The sequence below is a fragment of the Theobroma cacao genome, chromosome 8 (assembly GCF_053813885.1).
Source record: "Theobroma cacao isolate CCN51 chromosome 8, ASM5381388v1, whole genome shotgun sequence".
In the NCBI taxonomy this organism is placed as follows: Eukaryota; Viridiplantae; Streptophyta; class Magnoliopsida; order Malvales; family Malvaceae; genus Theobroma; species Theobroma cacao.
Genome location: NC_142646.1, coordinates 12,176,342 through 12,189,597, shown reverse-complemented (window position 1 = coordinate 12,189,597; position 13,256 = coordinate 12,176,342). Strand labels below are relative to the sequence as shown.

At 36.6% G+C, this 13,256-nt stretch overlaps 1 protein-coding gene across 1 annotated transcript; it reads left to right on the top strand.

Moving 5' to 3' along the window:
* Positions 1-304: 304 nt before the first annotated feature.
* On the top strand, positions 305-3,322 carry LOC18507028 (Ribosome recycling factor). The gene is made up of 8 exons (XM_007099656.3): positions 305-591; positions 1,029-1,172; positions 1,279-1,394; positions 1,752-1,843; positions 2,137-2,158; positions 2,263-2,331; positions 2,831-2,899; positions 2,984-3,322. The coding sequence occupies exons 1-8, from the start codon at positions 390-392 to the stop codon at positions 3,062-3,064; spliced, it is 795 nt and encodes a 264-aa protein (XP_007099718.1). The 5' UTR covers positions 305-389; the 3' UTR covers positions 3,065-3,322.
* The last annotated feature ends 9,934 nt before the right edge of the window (positions 3,323-13,256 follow it).

Genomic DNA, 13,256 nt, shown 5'->3' with positions numbered 1-13,256 from the left:
CATTTCCCTTACAGATATAAAAAGACTCACTCTTATATATAACTCTACCCTCTAATGGTCTAATACAAGGTTAGTTCAGACACATAGCATAACCTACAACAATGTAGTTAAGTTTTTTATTTTAATATATTTATCCACCTTTTTTTACCTTTTTCGATTCTAACAATAGCAAAATTTGAATTAATAAATAAATGTCGAATATATTTATAAAAATTTAAAAACTAAGAAATTACTAAATAAACATGAATCTTGATTCGTTAAATAAACCCTAAACCTTAATCATAAAAAACCCCAAAGTCAAGGGTAGAAAATTAAAGCTAAAACCCCATACGGTACACAAATGAAAGCATAGAGAGAAAAAAACAGAAAACAGAGAAGAAAGAGAGACAATGGCTTTATATCTGAGACGAGCAATCAGATTAAGAAACACAGCACTGTTACTTAGAAGCTCAAAGATCCAAACTTGCAATGTTTCTCACTTTATCTTTTCGCAAAACCAAAAAACTTGTCATTCCCAAAAACCCAGTCCTTTGTCCTCCTTTGATTTCCTCAGAGATTCTCGTAGAGGCTTCGCCAAAGGCAAAAAATCAAGTACTTTTCTAACTCTCTTTTCCTCGTTTTATGTTGGGATTTTGTAAACAAAAAATAAAAAGCTGTTAGTTTTGTGATCTTTCGGTTGTTTGTTGTACTGGTTGTTGATTTTTTTTGGCTAAAAAGTGCTTTTTCTTTTTACGGAATATGTTGATTAATATCAATTGGATTTTCTCTGGCTTTGAAAGGTTTACACAAGAAATGGGTGTTTTGTCATTAACTATCTGTTTCTTTTTATTGGGATTTTGTTAAAAGCAGCTGTTCTTGTGATCTTATCATTGTTATGTTGATGGGTTGTTAATACTTAAGCTAAAAAGTGGTTTTTTTTCTTTGAAAAAATGGAATTCATTCAATATATGATTTCCATGAAAATCTCAAATGGGTTCTTTTAATCTGGCTTTGAAATGTTAGTGATTTCCTTTAATGTGCATTTTCAGAGGATGATTCTGGTGGGAACACAATAGAACTTGCCCCAGATATTGGGCCTACTGTTAAAGCAAGTGCTGCATCACAGATGGATGCAGCAATTGTTGCCTTATCACGAGAGTTAGCAAAATTGAGAACAGGAAGGGCATCTGCAGGTACTTTTTTTATATATATCGGATTGAGTTTGTTCAGGTCTTTTTATTAATAGTAATATAATGGTCTTCAATTGTTGACTTTGATACTTTTGATGTGTTTCTACAGGAATGCTTGACCATATTATTGTAGAAACTGGGGGTGTAAAGATGCAACTGAACCACTTGGCTGTTGTTTCTGTCATAGATTCGAAAACCTTATCAATTAATCCATATGATCCAAATGTAATAATCAAGCCTCTTCTAACTTTTTCAGATTTTTTTTCAGCTAAGAATATTAAGAAGACATGAACTACTCACTAATAAATGCAATTATTTTATTGTAATGGTTTAAAGCTGTTTTAAGTTTTAACAAAATTTGAATTGGAAGTTTGTAAAGTTGTTGATATTTTGTGCTTGTTTGTCCATCTTTTTTAGCAAAGTGCCGAAACAAAGATAAGTTGCTCCTTTTCTATTCAATTTTTGACCAAAGAAAACATGGGAGCCTTTGGAAATTCTTTTGTCTAGCGTGTCAAGTATGATAAGTTACAATCCAAATTGAAGAAACCATACCCCTGACAGATTTTTTTTTTTTTTTTGCAGACTATAAAAGAGTTAGAGAGTGCCATTGTTTCATCTCCATTAGGCTTAAATCCTAGGGTGGATGGTCAACGATTGATTGCAGCTATTCCACCGTAAGTTTACTTTGTTTAAATAATTTCCCTTTAGATATGATTTTCCGTTTAACAGCTGATAAAATTTAGTTGTCCTAAATTTGAAGAGTTTGGTTTATCATTAACATAAGAATGCTTACAAATTTAAGTGCAACCCATCTTCAATTAGTGTCTTACAATCTCTTGATTATATAATTAGACATCTATGCTTAGTATATATTATAGTTTCCATGCTTGATTGATATAAATTACAAATCTATTTTACTTTCTAATTTCTCATCTGATTTACTTATTCTATTTTTTGCAATGACCAGATTAACAAAAGAGCATATGCAGGTGAGTTTATGGTTTTCTTCACCATTTTTTCACCAGTCATGTCATAATTTCATCTATGATATTGACTGCTAATATATTCTTGCATCATTGGACAATATTACCAGGCAATGTGCAAGGTGGTTGCCAAGTCTTCTGAAGATGTTAAACAAAGCATAAGAAGGGCTCGACAAAAGGTATTGAATAGTAGATCTTATATCTGATTATTTCTTATGCTGTAAAGCTCTTATCTCTAATTTTCTTGTAATGGGAAATTGAATGCAATGAAAGTGATGCTGACATTCTAGAGGATGAAACTTCTAAAAGGGAATGTCCAGTTTTGAATGTGCATATCTCTTCTTGTCTAAGAAGTTTCTTCCAGCTATGGTCCAGATGTTCATAATTTGGTAATTTTACACTTGTTGCCTGCACTAGCTTTTAGTGGATGATCTTTTTAGTATACTTGTAATATGATATTTACACCCTTTATTTCTTAATATTTACCCACGGCAACCTCATGACAACATGAACTTTAACACCAGCATCACTGAGCAAAATGGTGCTTGAACATATCTATTATGCGAGTAGCATAAAGAATGAAAAATAGGAGTACCTTGTTGCCTTGGAAGTTTTCAATTTTTCATGTTGGACTAAGAAGTGCTACAATGTCTAAGTAAAATTTTGCTTGCTTTACAGGCATTGGATGCAATAAAGAAAGCAGGTTCAAGTTTTCCTAAGGATGAGGCTAAGAGATTGGAGAAAGAAGTGAGTTAGTTTCACTACTGTTAAAGAACTTTGCTTAAGTTGTTCATTCATTTGACTGCCTGCTGATGTTTAATTTTTCTCCAGATTGATGAGTTGACTAAAAGGCTTGTCAAGGCAGCTGATGATTTGTGCAAGGCGAAGGAGAAGGAGATAACTCAAGGCTGAGCAGCAATGTTGTGGTGTTCCCTGAATTCAACAAAATTGGTTCCCATTTGAAAGCTTAATTCCTGGATGTTAATCGAGTTTTGGGCTCTGATACATGTAGTACATTACTGTAGATTTTGATAGGTAACGGCCATTGATTCAATGATCAGGTAACCTGAAGGTTCAACGGATCTGAGATCCATTCAGCTGATGATATTTTGGAGACAAATATGTATGACTATTAAAGTACAGTTTCATCTAGATTCTTTGAAATGGTTAGCTCTACTACTACGCATCCTCAATTCCAGATTAACTTTCCATAAAAGTACAAAGTCAATGGGTAATAAATGCTTCCCCAGAGTACCTTATACGTCTACAGGGGATCAGAACGTTTGCAAGGAGACGCAATGGTTTATAATTATATCGAATGTATTTATTTCTATGTTTTTTTTAAAATTGAATCCAGCATTGAGCAAAGTTGAATGTATTATTTTATTTTTTTTATTTTTTTAAAAAATTAGAATCCAACTTTGAGCAAAGTGTTTTGAGTGAAGAATATGTACATTTACAATTAATCTAGATGTTTAGGTATTATTGAATTTGAATGTATTTATTACATTGAAGATTGTTTAACATGTAAATTGAAAATTTGCACAATTCTTAGCACAAACATAACTCATGGATCCAAGTCGCAATGTGTTAGTATAACATTATTATGGGTATTTGATTTTGACTATTAATTTAATTTTTTAAGAGTAATTTATAAAATAAGAACAAAATAAGTAGATTTGTTATGTTACATGTATAGCAGTAAAGGTAATATTGAATAACTGGTAAGATTCTCGGTTGAGATTTACTCTTAAAATGTTATGAAGAACTTGATTTGTGACTTAAATATGAAGATAGTTGAGAGATTTTTTTTAATTTTTTTTTTAAATACAAGTGCTTCCCCCTTTTCCCTATTCTCAAGTAACATGTGACATAAGGTAAGTTAATCACGTTCAAATATCAACTTCCAAGATGACCCACCCCCACACGATAGCTAACCTCCACCACACAGCCACTTTACACAGTAACACTCCCTTTCCTCACCTAGACGCCATCCTCTAGGACCACCATCCCCCATTGCCCCCACCACAAATTCCATAATTACCCGTAAAATATTCATTTGCCCAAGCTGATCACGAAACTCAATCCAAGCCAATGTGATTGGAGATCCACTGTCACAGCCTAATTTTCAGACCATGATCGGCGCAAGGGCCCAATGAACTCAACCCACTAAGCCTAAGCAAGCTTATTTATAGAATCTTATACATTAATCTGTATTCCTTAAAAATTCAAATCAGTAGCGTTCAATATAGTTTCTTTAGAAAAATTCATAAATCCCAACTATATATTTAGAATAGCATCATCAATCATAATATACATATATATATTTTAACAAATGAATCTCAACATTTCACAACAAGTATTCATATACACGTAATCATAACTTGACTGTAAGCGGAGTGACTCTGGGCACCGTTGCTAATATTTAATGTCATGGTAAACCTACCGGGTAATGGATAGAGAGGAACACCTCGTCCTAGGATCCAATCACCTTTGACTTTGACAACCTCAAACATGAAGTTTAAAAAGTGAGTATAAACTCAGTGAGTGAACATAGGAAGGGAATAAGCAACATTAAGAAACGTTTAGAAATCATGATGCACTTAAATTCAAAACAATGTAATTTAGTTTATTTCTATTTAAAAACCCCTCATTCAAACCCTTGGTCGTTTAATCACTTGATGACGAAAAACTCATGAACAACAAAGAAGTTTAGAAGTGAAAACTTTAGTAGAATTCAAGCAAGTCAAGCATAATAGATTGACTCTCACCGCAACGAAAAGGCATTCTAGCTACAACGAAATTCTGGCCAAATAAAATCCAAGGGGCTTTCACTACCACTGGAAAATTCCTCTCATGCCACATTGCACATTAAATTGAACACATTGACAATAATCAAGTTTTCAACAGTCAATGCAATCACATATTAAATCCAAACATCTCTATATAGTAAATATGTATATATATAAGCACATACACCACCATTTCACCCAGCTCATGTGCATCCCCCCACATCGTGTACATAGTCGGAGACCTCGTCTCACCCAACTGATGTGCATCCCCCCACATCGTGCACATAGCCGGACACCCCGTCTCACCTAACTCATGTGCATCCCCTCACATCATGAACATAGTCGGAGTCATCGTGTGTGTCATGACCCGGAACCTCCTTCGGGCCCATGACAATTGCCGCGACGTCCCAATTGACACTCATTACCCGAAATGCCAATCAGAACCCCGCAAGGCTTACATATCAATTTCTTTCCTTTTTTGTGAGCAATCGTTTTTAAACATTCCATTTTAAACAATTTCTAGTAGTTTCCTACTCAAGTAAATCAAAAGACAAAAATATTTTAAAAGGATTTATAGATAAATATCACTATTCAAAATATTGATTAAAATATAGCATTTTTTTATATAAAACAATATTTATAGAAACACGTGTGAGAAATCTTTTGTAATGTGTAAGTAAAATAAATTCACACATACAAAAATTTACAAAGTTATAATGTACAATAATGGTTACAATGACAAGTGGCCCAAAATACACCCAGTGTTGGTGCTAGAAACCTACTGTCTGTGTGGTAGAGATGTCAATTGAAATCCTTGACAAAATAGGGTATCTACAAGCTACCACAGACTTGAAATGTTTCGAAAGGAGGTGGGTGAGATTTTGCAATCCCAATGAGTAAACAGACATTATCATAAATATCTAAAGGCGAGTAACAGGGAGGCAAGTTTAAACAACAAATCAAAAACCATTTCATAATGTTTTCAATTTATTTCTTAAACCATAAAATATTTGTAATTTACCAAAACAGTTGTTAAGGCTTATGTCTTTTATTAAAAATAAGGCTCAAGCCAAAACTAATCCTCGGGGATACCTTGGCCGAGGCATCTAACCGAGTCCGCCAAGGTTGTTATAACATTTACATGTGAAACACATTTTTATTTTTAAAACAAGTCGTTTCTTGGCATTGGCCGAGTTACACATTCACGTGGGGGTTTGACGTGAAGTGAGCTCTAATACTGCCCCAAGAGGTACCCTCCTCGCCTCTACAATCGGAGTAACTATATAACCGGGTTTACCGTGTCCCTCTAATAGGCAGTCCGCGAAAACCCGTCACTGCAGTGACTAACCCACCAATTTTAATAAAATTTCGACAGTATAACGTGACTTTTATCTATTTATCCAGCCTGCATAGTAAAAACAACTTACATAAATTTCCCAATGCACTTACAAAATATAGCCACAAATACTTATATCTCATAAGCCATTCATAGGAAAATATATAATTTTCAAGACAGTTAACAGCCTCGAATTAATCAATTTCATAATCAACCCAATATATCTTTATTTGTCACATTTATTTGTAAAACATCAAAAATCCCGTTTTAATCTCGTTTTCATTTCATAAAATACATAAAGAGTATTTAAAAATAAACTCTAGATAATTCACAATAATAATAGGTTTACTCACCGTTTGTACAAACTAATTGCTTTTTGGGTGCTCCAATAACTACTCGTCGGGTACGATTTCCTTACCTTTACCAGAAGGCTCTCCTCCTAGATACATTGCAAAAATTTACTCAATTCATCACATTAATGCTAAATCACTATATATTTGACTTAAATCCTATACTAATACATGGTATGAAATGAAATAGCCAAAACGGCTTAAACGCGGTATTAACCTATTTTTGGCACTTTACCCGATAAATTGCTAACGCGCTCCATTTTAGCTCTAAATCGTCCCATTCTCTCTCCAACATTTCTAACCATTAAATATCAGCCAATAACCTTCTAAAATCACCAAAATCAGTTCACTTTCCTCCTTGGAAAATTCGGCCAAAAATGAGACATTAACTCGGTAAATTTTCCACTTTGTTTTTCAATCACATTTAACCATTTTTCATCATTTTCTCTTCATTTCTCTTAGAATAAAAATCAGATTATCATCATTGTACCTCATTGCAGATTCGGCCAAGGGTGGGTATTGTGAAAATTTAATGCTTTCCTGCCCAATTTAATTTCTAAACACATTTAACTAACTAAAACTATCAATTTAACTAAAAATCAAAACCTAAAAATTTCAATTTCTCCCCACTTGAAATTCATCCAGCCCTTGATTTCACTTTTAGATCTCTCTCCTCAAGCATGCTAAATGGAAACAAAGGCATAGAAAAGGTAGAAATCAAGTTAAAGTCGAAAAATCTTACCGTTAGACGCGTAAACGGGTAAAAAATGCGAATTCCCCTTTGAATTTTCTTATTTCTCTTTGGTTTTTCTTTTTTAATTCCTTTCCTCTCTATTTTCTCTTTTGTTCTCCCTTATGGCTGGCCAGCACTTAAAATGGGGTTTAAATGGGCTGACTTTTAATTAAAATAATATTATATCATTAAAAAAGGCCACGTGTCACTTTCCCATTGGCCAATTTTTAAAATTTCATCCATTTGTTTTCAAATTTTCACCATACACTTGTCCCACATATCCATAGTTTAGATAAAATTCTCAGACTTATCCAAAGTCTCGGTGGAGTAATTTTTGAAATTTACACTTTTGCCCCCGTAAAAGTCAAAAATTACATTTTTACCCCAAAAACTGAAAAATTGCCAATAGACATATTTTTCATCCCTTATACTCATACCATTCTCCAATTTGTCAAATTTAATCTAAATTCTCTCAAATCTCAAATTTTATCCGCGAGTGGCAAAATTACGATTTTGCCCCTACACTCCAGAAATCACCAGAATTAAACTTTTTCACTTCCTATCATTAAATTATACTCCAAATAGTTAATCTTGGTAAAAAATTTCACTCCATTATCAAATTATTATCTTAGGTGGTAAAATGACGATTTTACCCTTGAACATCAAAATTTTCAATTTTTCCCCAAATGAACCCTCGAACTCCGAACAATCATTTTTAGTCATTCCTTGACTATAAAATATTAAATTTTATCATACAATTCCTATTTGAACAAGTTCGAGTTTAAATCAATTCAAGTGTACCGTTAGATACAATACTTGGTTTTGTCTATTCTTAGGGACTTTCCTAGCATAATAACATGCTACTCAGTGCATGTATGTTATGACATATATTTATAGGGTCGGGTTTTACAATTCTACCCCCTTTAAAATAAAATTTTGACCTCAAAATTTCACTTACCAGATTCGACAAATAGATGCGGGTATTGGCTCCTCATCTGATGCTCTACTTCCTATGTCATTTCTTCCATTCGAGCATTCTTCCATAATACTTTCACCATTGGAATGCTCTTGTTCCTCAGCACTCGATCCTTTCGAACTAGAATACGTACCGGCTGCACCTCGAACTTTAAATCTTCATGCAGTTCAATCGGTGGTGTCTCTAGAATGTGGGAAGGATCGGGAACATACTTTTTCAACATCGAGACGTGGAAGACATTATGGATCCGATCTAACTCCGGGGGTAATTCAAGTGTGTAAGCCACTGGCCCAATCCTTTCAATGATTTGAAAGGGTCCAATATATCTCGGGTTGAGCTTTCCCCTCTTCGCAAATCGAATCACACCTTTCATTATGCAATAAAACACCATAATTTATCATGATAGTATAATCAATAAGATTTAATACTTCGAAGTATTCAAATTAGTACCTTTCCAAGGAGAAACCTTAAGAAAAACTTTATCATCGATCTCAAACTCCAAGTATTTTTTCCGTTTATCTGCATAGCTCTTCTACCTATCTTGGGCTACCTTTAGCCTCTCTCGTATAACCTTGATCTTGTCATTAGTTAGCTCGATCAATTCCACACTAACTAACTTCTTTTCACCCACTTCATCCCAACAAAGTGGAGTACGACATGCCCTTTCATATAAAGCTTCGTATGGTGCCATACCAATGCTAGACTGGAAGCTGTTGTTGTAAGCAAATTCCACTAATGGCAAGTGTCTATCCCAACTTCCAAGAAAATCCATGACACAAGCCCTCAACATATCCTCCATAGTCTGGATAGTCCTCTCTGACTGACCATCCGTCTGTGGGTGAAAAGCAATGTTACATTTCAATTTGGTTCCGAGAGCTTCTTGAAATTTCGGCCAAAATCGAGAAGTGAATCGAGAATCTCGGTCTGACACTATAGAAACGGGAACTCGATGTAGCTTCACAATCTCATCTATATAGAGCTGAGCCAGCTTCTCAATAGAGTATGTACTATGGACAGTTAAAAAGTGAGCGGACTTAGTCAACTAATCTACAATAATTGGGTCCTTTCCCCTCTATGTCCATGGCAGTCCCAAAACAAAATCCATAGTTACATGCTCCTATTTCCACTCGGGAACAGGTAAAGATTGAAGTGTACCTGCTGGCCTCTGATGCTCCTCCTTAACTTGCTGACATACGAGACACTTTGTTACAAATTCTGCTACGTCTCGCTTCATACCTGGCCACCAATAATTCTCCCTGATAGTCCTATACATCTTGGTGCTTCTAGGATGTAATGCATAGGCAGATGAATGAGCTTCTTCCATGATCACCCGCCTCAACTGGTTTCCCTCAGGAACACAAACTCGGTCTCTAAACATCAAGACGTTATCCTATTTGAGTCTGAACTCACTAACTCCCCCATCGGTCAATTTTTGAATTTCTTTCCTTAACTCATCATCAGACCTCTGAATGTCCTTGATCTGATTAAGTAACGAAGGTCGCACAATGAAGTTTGCCAATAAGGATCCATCCTCACCATTTCTCAACTGGACCCTAAGAGATTTCATCTCTAATAATGCTGGAAAATAACAACTCTGAAGTGCTGCTAAAGACGATGAAGACGTACGACTTAAGGCACCAGCTACAACGTTCGCCTTTCCCGGATGATAGTCTATCACCAAGTCATAATCTTTTATCAACTCCAACCATTGCCTTTGCCTCAAATTAAGCTCCTTTTGAGTGAGCAAATATTTTAAACTCTTGTAATCCGTAAATATTCGACAATGCTCACCATACAAGTAATGCCTCTAGATTTTTAAAGCAAACGCCACTGCTGCTAACTCTACATCATGTGTAGGGTAATTTGCTTCATGCTTCTTCAACTGCCGGGAAGCATAAGCTATTACTTTCTCATCTTGCATCAACACACACCCTAACCCCAACTTAGATGCATCACTGTACACCACAAATCCCTTACCACTCACAGGAAGTGTTAAAACGAGAGCGGAGGTTAACCAGTTCTTTAGCTCTTGAAATCGATTCTCACAAACATCATCCCACTCAAACTTAACTCCTTTACGAGTTAGACGGGTCAAAGGAGCTATTATTAAGGAAAATCCCTGAACAAACCTTCAATAATAACCGACTAATCTGAGGAAACTACGAATCTCCGTCACTGTCTTAGGTTGCTCCCATTGTAAAATTGTCTCTATCTTCTTGGGATCAACATATATTCCAACTCTCAATACTACGTGTCCCAAGAATACCACTTCCTGTAACCAAAACTCACACTTTGAAAACTTTGCAAACTTTGCATACAACTGTCTTTCCCGTAAAGTTTGTAATACTATACGCAAGTGGTTAGCATGCTCATCATTATCTCTCGAGTAAACCAGGATATCATCAATGAACACAATAACAAACTTGTCCAAGTAAGGGTGGAACACCCTGTTCATGAGATCCATAAAAGCTATCGGTGCGTTAGTTAACCCGAAAAGCATGACCAAGAACTCATAATGACCGTACTGAGTCCTGAACGCTGTATTGGGTACATTCTGTTCTTTAATCCTCAACTGATGATACCCAGACCATAGATCAACCTTAGAAAACACTGTAGCTCCCTGTAATAGATCAAAAAGATCATCAATCCTCGGTAACGGATACTTGTTCTTAATGGTCATTCTATTAAGCTGTCGATAATCGATACATAACCGAAGTGTACTGTCTTTCTTTTTCACAAATAAAACCAATGCTCCCCACGGAGATGTATTAGGACGTATAAAACCCTTGTCCACTAACTCTTTCAATTGCACTTTCAACTCATTCAACTCTGCCGGAGCCATTCTATATGGAGGAATAGAGATAAGGGTAGTATCCGAAAATAAATCAATGGTGAATTCTAACTCACAATTGGGAAGAAGTCCCGGTAATTCATCAGGAAATACATCAGAGAACTCACTTACTACAGGGATATTCTCTAACTTAGGTTCCTCCCTCGATATATCAATCACGTGAGCCAAGTATGCCGGATATCCCTTTCGCACCAATTTCAAAGCTTTGAGGGCCGAGATTACACAAAACGGTAATACTCAACGCTCCCCCATAAATACAACTTTTATTCCCTCTAAACTTTGGAGAATCACTTCTTTCTTAAAACAATCCACCTTTGCTCAATGAGTGGACAACCAATCCATACCCAAGATCAAATCAAAGTCCCGAATCTCTAAAGGGATTAAATCACCCATGAATTCTTCTTCCCCAACTTTAATACCACAGTCTCTATAATACGTATTTCTTACTAATCGCTTGCCTAGAGGAGTATGCACTACAATATCTTCCTCCAATGGTGACGGGTTCCTATATGAGAATGATGCAAATGATATGCTAACGTATGATCTATCAGAACCCAAATATATCAAAACATGTGCATCTCTATCAAACACAATCATAATACCTGTCATTGTGCTAGGTCGAACTCGGGCTTCATCCTCAGTCACTGCAAAGACCTTGGTCGAAATCTGGGGCTGCGGTCTGGAAGATGGCTGCTTTGGGGTATTACTCCCCATGCCTGACTGTATCACTGAGCCCTGTCTGAACTGTGATCCCGAAGTGTCTCTCCGCAGTATACTAGGACGAGTTGGAGGAGTAGAAGTAGCTACTGTACCCCGTCTCAACTGAGGACAATCTCTCCTGATATGTCTCTGTTGGCCGCATTGAAAACACTTTACAGGCTGTCTACATGACCCAACATGAAATCTTCCGCAATTATGGCATCTGTCTAATCTTCCTGAAGTCCTCCCCTGACTACTCATCACTGGCCGATCAAATCTAAAAGATCTCGGCTGTGACTACTGAGATGGAGGTCTAGTGGATGCCACAGACGCTGAGGTAGTACTTCCTGCAATAGATGTCGAATCTTTGCCTCTTTTTGAAGACTGACTTGGGAACGTAGGCAGATTCCTTCTCTTTGTGAACTCAGCTCGGATCCGTCTGCTCTCAGTGGCGAGCTTCTCAGCCCGTAAAGCCATCTGCACAACTTCCTTATGTGGCTCCCTACCAGTCACTGTCATTCGTTTCCTGATCTCATTACGGAGCCCTTCCTAGAAATAATTTACCTGATCCTGCTCAGATTTCACCAGATCCGACACATATAACATCAACTCGTTAAAACGAGTCTCGTACTCCTCTACAGTTAGATTTCCTTGTTTCAAGCTCAGAAATTCTCTTTTCTTTTCTTTCTGATGAAAGTAAGTAAAATACTGACCATCAAATTCTTTGAGGAAGTCAGACCATGTCTGAGGAGTAGTGGAACGAGACTTCACCGAATTCCACCAAGTACGAGCCCTCTTCTCTTGTAATCTAGTAGCCACCATTAGCTTCATATCGTCATCTAATCTCATATCAGAAAGAGTCTCCGAAACTTGATTAACCCAATCCTTAGCTACGGTCGCATCCAACTCACCAATAAACGAGACGCAACCCAACTATCTAGCTTCCTTCAATTTCTTATAAATGGAGACATCTGGTGTTTGGGGTGGAATAGGAGGTGGTGGTACTGGGACTGTTACAGGGAAAACAGTAGGTGGAATTGGACCAGCCTGAGCCTGACTCATAAGAGCAGCGAGAAAAGTCGCTAATGCTTGAGCTGCCTCGGGTGTCATGACAGGTACACCAGGAGTAGTAATAGGTAGTGGAAGAGGTACAAGAATGTCCGTAAACTCAACAGTAGGAACTGCTCTAAATGAAGACGCAGCCGACTCCTCTTCTAGGGAATCCGACCGACTTTGTCTGGGGCGACCTCTTCCCCTACCGGTAGATTTAGTAATAGGTGGTAGCTCACGTCCAGGAGGCATAATGATCTACAAAAAGAATGGAATTGGTTTAGACTTCTTAAGACTCTATATGCAACTACATGCAA

Excerpts from the sequence above, each read along its gene's own strand:
- LOC18507028 (XM_007099656.3), top strand. The coding sequence starts at position 390 with ATGGCTTTATATCTGAGACGAGCAATCAGATTAAGAAACACAGCACTG. Across the intron at positions 1,395-1,751 it reads TTAATCCATATGATCCAAAT|ACTATAAAAGAGTTAGAGAG; the intron begins GTAATAATCAAG and ends TTTTTTTTGCAG. Across the intron at positions 2,332-2,830 it reads TAAGAAGGGCTCGACAAAAG|GCATTGGATGCAATAAAGAA; the intron begins GTATTGAATAGT and ends CTTGCTTTACAG.